This window comes from Mustela nigripes, chromosome 16 (assembly GCF_022355385.1).
Source record: "Mustela nigripes isolate SB6536 chromosome 16, MUSNIG.SB6536, whole genome shotgun sequence".
Lineage (NCBI taxonomy): Eukaryota > Metazoa > Chordata > Mammalia > Carnivora > Mustelidae > Mustela > Mustela nigripes.
The window spans coordinates 48598470-48609924 of record NC_081572.1 but is presented as its reverse complement, the minus strand read 5'-3'; the positions used below and the strand labels follow the sequence as shown (position 1 = coordinate 48609924).

The 11455-nt window shown below is 50.2% G+C and overlaps 1 protein-coding gene across 6 annotated transcripts in view; it reads right to left on the bottom strand.

The window, feature by feature from the left end:
• The window catches only part of FLCN (folliculin), a 19102-nt gene extending 11737 nt beyond the window's left edge, over nucleotides 1–7365 (bottom strand). The window contains exons 1-4 of one of the 6 annotated variants that reach the window (XM_059381104.1): nucleotides 6801–6889; nucleotides 5611–5770; nucleotides 2020–2292; nucleotides 490–636 (exon numbers count right to left, since the gene is read on the bottom strand). In XM_059381104.1, coding sequence (XP_059237087.1) covers nucleotides 490–636; nucleotides 2020–2268 — 396 coding nt within the window. In that variant the 5' untranslated portion in view covers nucleotides 2269–2292; nucleotides 5611–5770; nucleotides 6801–6889. The other 5 variants (XM_059381106.1, XM_059381109.1, XM_059381108.1 and 2 more) reach the window with 5 other exon arrangements.
• Nucleotides 7366–11455: the final 4090 nt, after the last annotated feature.

The window sequence follows — 11455 nt, the reverse complement described above, 5'->3', positions numbered from 1 at the left end:
AAAAAAAAAAAAAAAAAAAAAAAAAGAATTGAGATAATGAGGGATGCCTCGGTGGCTCAGTTGGTTGGGCTCAGATCATGATCCCAGCGTATAGGGATCAAGTCCCACATCGGGCTCCTTGCTCAGCAGGGAGCCTGCTTCTCCATCTGCCTCTGCCTGCCACTCAGACTGCCTGTGCTCGCTTGCTCTCTCTCCCTCTCTCTCTGTCAAATAAATAAATAAAATCTTAAAAAAAAAATAATTGAGATAAAAGTCTGGTGCTTGAATGATAAGCTAGCAACCATTCAGAACACTGAAGTCTAGCCCAACTTACTCCAGAGTTGGAGAGAACCGGGGCTGCTGCGCGCTCCCTACTCAGTGATCACCCCGTCCTCTTCGTGAAGGACTGACCTCTGCCTTCTTTCCTGTAACTGGTACTGAACCTGTTCAGGGCGTCTGGGAGAGTGTGTCATGTTCCCACAGAGCTCCCTCCAGGGTCACGGTGCTCACCTCACAGCTCAGGCTCCGCACGCAGGCCTGGCGGACAATGCTGAAGAGCTGGGGGTGGTTGGGGTGCTGGTGACTGACATATTTAATCGAGGTCTCTTTATCATGGCTGATATACCCAGGATGTCCAGCAGCAAGGGACCGGCAGCCCTGCCACGGAGAAGGAGAAGAAAACCAATTAGTCAAGAAGTAGGAAACAAACTTTCTTACGCACACCTGAACAAAAAAAACCCAATCTATTTTCACATAAAAATAACTGCCTTCTAGAGTTACGCTTCTCAAGATTTCAATGTTTCCTGAATAGGAAAACCGAACACCGATCACAAAGACCATCAATGTATGGGTATGAGATGTCAGAGTAGGAGGAAGAGACCAGATCTCCTGGGCACTGCATAGCAGCTGTTATGAAGGGCTCTGCATACACTGTCTCGTTTAATCCACAGTGCAACCCTATGTGATGATGACAGCCAGAATCCTCACTTTCCAGAAGGCAAAGCTGAGGACCAGGGTTGAAAAGTGGCTCACACAGGGAGTATGCTAGCCTCTGTCCCTGGTCCTGACACAACCACTTTGCAGGGGCCTCAGGAGGCCGCCTGCATTCCCTGGGGTGCGGCACCCTGAGAACATAAACTCAGAGCCTGTGCTAGGGAGTGGACTGGACTGGTGGCCCTGGCTGCTGCCCCCCCTGGAAGCCACCACCACACTGGCACTGAGGCCATGCATCCCAGAGGCCACCCCCACCCAGAGAACGCACAAGATGGGATGAGGCCAGCCCCTCTCTGTGAGATGCGGGACCCTTCCTGTAGCAATGCCAGCTCAAGGAATCTCTCCATCCAGCACTCTTTCTTTCCTTCCCTCCTCTCCTGCAGAGATGTCAGACTGGCTTGAAGCGGCAAGGCTCTCCCGACCTTCTACTGCCTCACAAGTGTGTCCAGCAATAAAGAGAGCAATCTTGCGCATGCAGTCTGCCTCTCAGTGCAACCGAACTACAGTGGCTAGACTCCCCTCCACCCTGCAGTGGCAGGTCTAACACCATTCCTGATTTCAGGGCCCGACCCAGGTCTGTCACACAAAGCAGCAGCCTGTTGAGGGAACCTCAGCTTCATTCCCTAGAGCTCACACAATGACACTGAAAGTAACAGCCAGGCCCCCATGAGGAGGACGCTTTCCAAGACACTGGACTGAGGGAAGTGGAGCCGAGGACGGGCTAGTGTGCAGACGGGAGCATGCAGAGGGAAGGGCCGAAAAGCAAATGGCAACTGTCAATTGTGTCAACTGCTGGCACAGGATGCGTGGAAAAAGCTAAAGCTGGGATCACAGGCAAGAACTACAGGGACACAGAGAGAAGTGATCACATTCCATAGGGCCCACGAAGAATGGTCTGCACACATCATAGGAAGCGCACACCTTTCTGTGAGGTCATGTCCACAGTTAAGTTCCACAGGGTCTTCTGCCCACCCTCCAGGTCAAATTCACATCAGCATGAATCCCAGTCAAGAAAGAAACGTCTCCAATACCCTGAGGGACACTTGCCTCGCACATGTCTGACTTTTTGGGTCCTGGGCTGCTGGACTCTGCGCTGGCCCCTTCCGCGGGACTGTGAGCGCGGATCCGACTGCTCATTTGAATGCCACCTTCCTCCTCCTCGGCCTGCTCCCCCTGGCCAGGGCTGTCCCCATTCCCAGCCCCCTGAGGAAGCGGGGCGTGCAGAACTTCCGTGCAAAAGAGAGTGCGGGGGCCGTGGAGCTCACAGAAGTGACAGAGAGCGACAATGGCATTCATGGTGTCCTGGAGACAGCAGGAGGCCTGTGTGGGGGAGGAGAGGAAACATCATCAGCTGGCCAGCCTCTGTTCACGCCGCAGAACGCACCCGCTGCTCTGGAGCACAGGGACTGGGCGGGTGTCATCAGCAGGCTTCTTGGCCAGCAAGGCGGGTCACACAGCTATCCAGCCAGCCAGCCGGCCTCAGCAGACAGAATACAGTGCCTGCCTACTAGGGGTTGCAGTGGAGGAGGGAGAGTATGATCAAGGATCACACAGAAAACCCTTCAGTTAGAGCTGTGACAGGGCTAGGAGGTGGCCAGCCCAGGCAAGAACACAAGGACAATGCGGCAAATATGACACAGATCAAGGGGATCTGGAGGCACTCATTTATTCTATCAAAAGCTGCTGTGCTGGGTGATATGATGCTGCCCTCATGGCGCTTACCTTCTAGGAGGGGAGGGACACACGACAAACTGCTTGCTCTCCTGTGGTGACAGCTTTGGGAAGAAATGTATGGCAGGTGGGGGTGGGGGGAGACCCAATGGAGGAGGTGGGATGTGATTTTGGATGCAGGGGCTCTCTGAGTGAGAGCTGAAGGGAAGAAGGGAGCCATGGGGCCAAGGAGGGGGCATGTCAAGGGGTGTGTCTACAGCTGGGGGATAAGGGCAGAAGATTAGAAGCAGGTGGACTTTAGAGACCCTTCTAGGCCGCAGTGAACACTGATTTTCTTCAGACTGGAGAGTCTCTGACAGGTTCTGATGAAAAATATGATAAATGTGAGTACTAGACAGTGACCAGGATTCAACCCTTCTCTTTTGGGGACCCTCTCCCCCATTGTGGAGCCAAAGAAGATATCTTCTGTCCTCATTCCCCGACATGGGTGTGACCAAGGCATGACAGTCAGACACACCTGCCCAGAAACCCGAACCCAGTGCTCCCATGTCGGGGAGTGAGTCGCAGGTGACCGCATCCTCAAAACCCCACATGGTCTGTCTGTCACCGCATCCTCCCAGCAGCCTCCCTTCTCCAGGCTGCTCGCTAACTCTGCCACCCACCCGGCATCTTGCAGACCACCTCTCAGCTGACATGACCACCACTGCTCCCGTCTGTGCTCCTGAGGAAGGGGTTGGAGCTCGAGTGACAATGGGAACAGCAGAGGCCAACACAAAACAGACAACTCAAGACAAAGTCAGCTGGGCTGATGTGAGTCAGGCAGGCGGATCAGAGGGGGACTTGCGGGTGCCTGGCACGCAGGGAGAGCTGGGGCACAAGATACTGCTAGAGAGAGGTGGGCAGTGGACAGAGTTTGAGAGACAGTAGGACATTTAGCTGGAAAATCCTGAGAGCTCCATGGAGATTCTGGAATACAGAAGCAGAGAGGGCTGCAGAGGACGAAGGTCCAGGACACTCCACAGACCTGCCTGACTCACCATCTCACCACTCACTTCTTCCTCACACGTCCCTGTTGAAGGCCTCCCAAACCAGCTCCCCAGAGCAGCTGCCCACTTACACTGCATCACTCTCTCCCCTCCTCCGCTTTATTTCAGTTCTCCTAGAAACTGTATTGTTCGTGTTTCCCTGCATGAACCTTCCCTAAGATGGGGGTGGGGGTCTAGTTCCTGACACACACTGGGGGTGTGTACTGAAGATGAGTGGGTTTAGGAGCTGCCCACAGAGAGAGGACAGTTGCTGCCACAGAAAGCAGAGAGGTCCTCAAAGATACCTATGGGCAGAACAGCTTCAAGAGCACAAGCATGGGAACACCGGATTCTGAGCACCTAGTGTCATGAGACCCAAACAAGCCAAATTCACTTTTTTTTTTCCTTTTTTTAAGATTTTATCAAACAGCCAAATTTAAACAGAGGTTCCACCAGGCTCACTCTGGTGAGATCAAGGAAAATGACGGTTTAAGCATGTGCTGCGGAAGACGAGCGAGGCAACCAACAATGGAGCAAGAATCCCAGAGGAAGAAGCTTTGAGATCCAAAGGCAGAGGCATTAACCCTGGAGAGGGGCCACGTCTTCCCTTCAGAGGCATAAAAGGGAAATAAGGTTCCCTCCAGCAAAACACCTGCGCGAACATGGCACGAGACGAAGGGCGCACCCCGTTTACCGCAGAGCACCCACACGAGCCTCTATGCTCAGCAAAATTATGTGTGTACCATCCCGCCTAGACAAGAGCACACAAGGCCATGTCCAAATGAGTCGTGCACGGCAGCAGCGGCCACACTGCAGCTCTAAGGCCTGACATTTTCTAGGTAAGAGGGAAAAAAAAAAGAGCAGATTCTAAGAGCAACGCACTTAGCAGCTTACTTGAAGAGCCACCATCAAGCAGCTTACTGCCAACTTAAAATCAGACCCGGTTTGGGGGTTCCCGAGGCTCTGAATGGCTTAGCAGTCTTCCTGCCTTCTGCTCAGTGACAGCAAACTGGCACTGCAGCCGAACTCTGAGCTGAATTTCTGCACCCCTATGGCATTATTTCATAAAGGATGTCTTTAAACATAAATATATTTACTTCTTTTAAAAATACAAAATATTTACAAACATTAGGTCCTCATCCTTCCTACTTCAGGTTACAAGGGACTGCCCTGGCAGCACCAACACCATGCCAAGTTAACCCTTCAGACCTTAGGCCTACGAGTCTCCCTCCTCCTGGAATGGGATGGACAGACCAGAGGTGAGGTCGCTAAGCTACCTCTCAGCATCCATGGTTAACACAGCAGACTTTCATTAATAGTTTTTTTGTTCTGTTTTGTTTTTTTAAAGAAAAGCAGCTCCAATCACGAGTACCACAGCCTCAGACAGCTAGTGGAAGACAGGGAGGTATCACTTAACTCCAAAACCACACAGAAAAAAGTCTGTCTCCAGCTTTTACGTGCCAGATAATGTCAAACATCTTTCTTATCCCGACAACTACCCTTAAGCTGAGAAACAGAGGCCAATCCGCACCTCTGTCAGGTTAACCCCACAACATGTGCAACAGAATTCTGAGTAGCAGGTGGTCAGTTCCTCTACCCAGCCCACTTCCAATTTGTACCAGATGTTTATGGAAGAAAATAAACTGGCTTGAGTATGCCTAACAGTTCTTCCCTTCCTTCTAACGAGCTTTCCAGAATCCAAAGCAGCAGCAGTAATCTGCCCCCACCCCTTCAACTTTATACTCAAAGCAAGACCCAAACACGTCAAAGGGGTGGGGCCCTTTCCATGGTGCTGGCCTGGCCCTGGGTCTATTTCATTCTCACTTCCTGTGTGGTCTTCTCATAGGACCATGGAGGCTCAAAGAGTACTTTGCCAATAAACACAGCATCACAACGGCTCTTAGCCAGCAACGAGCCCCAGAATTCCCTGCTGCTTCATTACCTAGTCTTCTTCAGGGGAGTCTCATTAGGTCAGCAGCTGCAACCCAGCAAGTCCAAGGTAAAACGTTCCACAGGGGATGACTTCCAACTCAAACCCATTCACACCGCGGTGGCTCCAATATTTCTACCAGCTTCACCTGGATTTCTGTTCATGAAGTTCCCTGATGACACGTGAAGGGCAAACACAGTCACGTACCACTTATTTCTCAATCTCTTCATAACAACGTTGACAATCCAATGCCGGGAGCTGTGCCAGGGAGTCCCTACTGCCACTCTGGCTCGTCACCATGGGTGGTGCCAGCTGTCCACGGGCTGGAGAAGCAGCACCTCTTTTCAGCAAACTCTTTCCTCCTACTTCTCTGCCTCCAGTGGCTGCTGCTGATCACCTGGAACCTCAACCCACAATGCGCCAGTCTTTGGGTAAATACTTTCCTCCAGGTGATAAGGCTGTGTCCAAAGAGACCCGCAAACTGGAAAGAAATGTGGTCTCCTACCCGCGATGGAGAGCACTGATCTGGGCCTATCACTTCATCAGAGTGCGGGCCTCAGAACGCCAGCCTGGGAGAAAAGAAGTCCTGACACACACCCTCTTCCCTAAACCAGAAGCAAGGCAAAACCTGGGTTGGGGGGAAGGCGGAGGGTTCAGTCTCCTGGTAACATTAAAGGGGAAGGAATCGGGGCATCTGGGTGGCTCAGTGGGTTAAAGCCTCTGCCTTTGGCTCAGGTCATGACCCCAGAGTCCTGGGATCGAGCCCCACATCGGGCTGTCTGCTTAGCGGAGAGCCTGCTTCCTCTCTCTCTGCCTGCCTCTCTGCCTACTTGAGATCTGTCAAATAAACAAAACTCTTAAAAAAAAAAAAAATGGGGGGGAGGGGAACGAATCAACGACGCTGACGGGGTCTGAACCCAGGTCACGTTCCTCATCCCTTTACCGTCCGTGGATCTGCCCCCCACCCTACATCTCAGGTTCTTAGCCACCCCCTTCGACTCTGGCCCCTCAGCACCCCGGTCGCCAACACCGCACACCAGCTCGAAGAGCGGTGGTGCCCCAAAGCTACCCCGAAGGCTGTCAGGCTTAATCCAAGGCCCTTAGGCCCGAACCATTCCCCTTCATCGCCCCCCGCGACTCCCGCCCGCCGCCACGACCCGTCCCTTCCAAAACCCTCCTCCCGGAAGCCAGGCTCTCCTCACCCTCCACGAAGCCGCTCCACAGCCCGGGTTCGAACGACTTGGACAAGCCAGGTGGCCGCTCCGGGGACTCGCTCCCACACGGGCACTACCCAACCCCACGGACGCGGCAGAGCCGAATTCCCACCTGCGGGGAGAGCTCAGAGCCCGGCTCCAGCGCTCCGGCCGCGGCGCACCTGACAGCGTCTTCCTCACAGGACTCGCCAAGCGTGTCCTCCTCGAGCCTGTCGTTCCCCGGGCGCCCAGCCCCGCCGGGACGCCAGCCTGGCCCCGCGAGCCTCCCACACCTCCCGTCCGCCCGGGAAGTCCGCTTCGGTCCCGTCCGCCTCACTCACCCGGGACCGCCTAGGCGCGGAGCCCGAGGCGCGTGACTCGGCCGGGACGTACCATCCACCCACCCCACGGGGGGGCCCGCGGGCTGGCCAGGCGCGGATCGGCACCGCAAAGCGAGGGGAGGCATTGTCCAGCCCGCACACCTAAGAAGACCACGAGAGCCGGACAACTCCGAACTCTGGCGGGGAACCTGAAGCGGCTGCCCGACACCGGCCTCTTCCGCCGCCTGATTTCCGCGCCTCCACCCACCGAGAAGTACGGAATGGTTCCAGCCGCGCCGGCCGGGCTAGTGGAGGAAACCATTTCAAGGCGGGGGGGGGGATACTTAAAATTAAAAAAACATTTCAAAAAGAGATTTGAGGGAAAATGTAGCCAGCCTAGTACACGAGGTCCACATCGAATAGGAAAAGAAACATAACGTCTCGGCTTTATAGAGAGCGGGGCAACAGCTTGTGGTTTCACCTTTGGCTTTCATTAAATTGCCGATGAAACCCGTCTTCTGTGGGACGTGCGGGCAGGTGGCCGGGAGGGGCCGTCACGTGACGTGAGGCTACCGGGCGACGCGGTTGGGAAGCTAGGTGGGTAACTCGGGTTGTGGGGGGCCGGCTGACTGCGCATGTGCGTGGCACACGCCTACCCGAACAATAATCCGTCCGAGGTTTTTTAAAACTATGAGTCAGTTTTTAAGTAATACATATTTTTTAACACCTGGGCGCCTGTTAGTCAGCCTGTCCACTTAAAGATTAATTTTGAAGCCTTCAGTGCATACATGATGTGATGTGGGCCCTCCGAGGGAAGAGCTAGAGGGACTTGAATCGCACTCCGGACGGCAGGAAATTCGTTTGAGCTGCGAGACGGTGCTGCCACCTTGTGTCGGGTCGGATCAAAGACGGCCGACCTCCGCTCTGGGTGCCTGTCCGCGGAGTCCTGGTGCTTGTGGCTCCCGCAGGCGGTGTCCAGAGGTGGTTGTCGTCGAGTGTTGGGGAAATAAGCCCCCACCTTTAGGAAGTAGAAGTAGCCGGTTGTTCTGTTCTGTTTTGTTTTGTTATGTTTTTTAATCACCACGGTCACTTCTTTCTTTGAATTTCCGCGTTACACTGAAGAGAGGAAAGAATGAAATTGCCATTTGTTTTCTGTCTTCCTTTAGTGGTGTGATAAAAGATTAAGGAGTGTGGGAGTTAGGCGGCTAGTCGTTGTCTTTATATGTTTAGTCTTACCAATCCAATTCCTCGTGATATTGGACAGCACAGACTTAATATTGGCTTGTAAGTCGCAAGATAATTTTTGAACCAAACAAAGAAAATCCGCAAGGATATACTGATTTGGAATTCTGTTTTTTATTTTTGCCGTCAACAGTTCAGACACTTGAATTTTATTGAGTTTGCAAAAATTCTTGGAAAGCCTTAGCAGAAAGGTGCAAAAACTGTTTGCAGCCTTCTGGTGTGGCTGGGCCTTTACAATTTCTAAGAGAAAACATCATTTCAACATTTGTCAGAGTGGACAGGATTCACCTTGAAAATGGCCACAGCAGCAATGCTAAATACAAATCTGCTTTGGTGTTTTAATTTGATACTAGTTGCTTGTTAAATATTAAATACCAAGCGCTTCCTTTCCATCTAATAATAAACTTTACCACGTCATTATGGATTCACACTTGTTAAATGCCTTTTACAATTAGCAGAAGTTCTCTGCTCTCAACTTTTGATTTTAGGAAAGGGTAGGATTTTTCTTTGTTTACCACCGTTATTTCAACTGCCTATAAAAGCTACCATTTATTTTTCCTTTTCACAATAATTGATTTACACAGACATTAACCCATTCATTTATTTTCTCCAGGCCTTTTGCAATTGCTCAGACTTGTGTACAAATAATGTTTTCTTCTACAAATTGGTTACCATTTCAAGTCGCACCCCAGAAACTTAGAATGCAGAAAGCCCAAACTGCATCTTTGAAAAGCAAGCAGGGGGTAGAGAATTAGAATACAACGGACCCTTCACATAACTTGAATGAACACCAACATTTCAGCTCCTAAAAACCCAGGACTTAGGTTTCCCCCTCTCCCAAACTGTTTCTTAGAAAAGTATTTGTCCCTGATTAGATTACAAGGCACTTCTCTGTTATTAAGGCACCTTTTACAATACTATTCTATCACCTACTTTTGTTTGGGGTTTTAATTTGCTAAAAAAAAAAAAAAAGGAGGTGCCATCCATACAAGCAGAAAAATCCCACTGCTTTATTGCCCATTGGTACCATTTTAAGGCTCAGAAAACATCTGCCACCATTTAAAAAACATGCAACCAGGTGTTTCTTTAAATAATACCTTGTGCTAGTATATCCCAAATTGGAGCTAATGCAGATTAAGCATACACATTTAAGAAATTCTATACTAAGGGATGCCTGGGTGGCTCAGTGGGTTAAGCCGCTGCCTTCGGCTCAGGTCATGATCTCAGGGTCCTGGGATCGAGTCCCGCATCGGGCTCTCTGCTCAGCAGGGAGCCTGCTTCCCTCTCTCTCTCTGCCTGCCTCTCCATCTACTTGTGATTTCTCTGTCAAATAAATAAATAAAATCTTTAAAAAAAAAAAAGAAATTCTATACTAAAAACTCGTCCCTTTAGGTGATTTACTTGGTACCAGTAGAAATAGAAGCATAAATAAATACCTAAGGCAAATACCGACGTCTAAGGGCAATTGTTCTCATTAAGCCAGAGTATTAACATTTGATATGACCACGAAAAGACAGACTTGAGGAAAGTCTGCGGAAACCTGGTAGGTCTGCTAATAAATACCAACCCAAGGCTACATCCCTGCCTTACTTCCCTGGGTGCAAACTCACCATCTTCTGGGGCCATCAAAACACAACAGGTATTCCTAAGCAAACCTTTTCGCAAAATAATTTGCTGCTGAGAATTAACTCAGAGAAACAGCTAAGGGTATCTTAACTATTCTTGCAAACAGTTTCAGCAAGCTGACTACTCAGCAAACAGATTCCGGTTAACTCCAAAAAAACAAAACACAGGCATAGCCAGGTCACATGTTTTCCAGAGCAGCAGCATGTGTGAAGTCTTCTCTTAGTAACAAATGAGGACACTCATCTCCTTGATTCAAGATTTTCAGAAGTTACTCCTGTCAAGAGAAACCACTCCCTAGTTTAACAGAAATAATTTAATAGATGCCTTAACCAGGTGTTGGAGAAGCGGGGAAACATCTCACCGAGGTAGACACTGCAGAAAGTAGATCCCACCTGTAGGGTTTGCGGGACAGGGGGAAGAGGTTGGCATTAACAGCATTTAGAAGGCTGGAGGTGCCCAGCAGAGCTGGGTCCCCAAGTTACATGGGCAGGTGAGAGAGGCGTGCCTTCTGAGGTCAGCATCTCTCAGTGGGTATGTGGAGCCTAATTCTAGGAGCACAGGAAACACAACAGGGGCCTCACTGTTGCACCGGACCAGGGGCAAAGAGCTGTTGCTGGGGTTTTACTCTTCAACGGGAAGCAAACAGTGGGGAGCCCATGCTTTTTTCTTCCCTAGCCTTCCATTCTGCCTCTTGCTGGCAAAAGAAACGTGGTGTGCAGAGGTCTTGCCCCAGAATCAGAAAATTTGTTAAGGTGGGTATAAAGCTAAGAGCAGCACTAAGGAGGGGCAAGGATGTGTGGTTCACAGATGGCGGGGTTTTAATGAATTATTTTAGGAAAAAATGAACCATGACCACTTCATTAGAATCCCACAAGAGAATTATTCTTAAAGTCGTCATGGCTCATAACTACTAGGATTCTCAAACACACTTTAGGTGATTTTAATTTAGATCCAGGTAAATTAGAAAGTTGTCCAATTTATTTTTTAAAAAGTCTGTAATTCACTAGGCTGATAAAAAGAAAATTTCGTGAAATATTTTTCCTTTCCTAACTATAGATCCACATAAATGTAAGCGGGAATGACGTGGCCCACAAGCGGCACTAATTTGAGCTAGAGGATTTCACAGTTTTGATGAAGGGTTAAATCCAGCCATCTGTCTCTTTTCGAATCTGATTTATTGGCATTCCCGGTCTGTGGCTTCTTTCCTGCCGCAAAGCAGAGTAGGTGCCGCCCCAGACCATATGACCCCAAAGCCTCTTTAGGGACTTTTTACACAACTCATGAGGTGTCACTTTCTGTGAAAAATGAAAACGTGACTGATTAGACAAATTGACATTTTAAAAAGTGAATGTTTCTAGCAAGAGAGAGACATTTTTAAGGACCAAATTCTAATTTAATCTGATCACACTTTACGAAGACCCCACACCGTTCCCCGGCTTAATCAGTGAGTCCTCATCAGACACATTTTCAGACTTT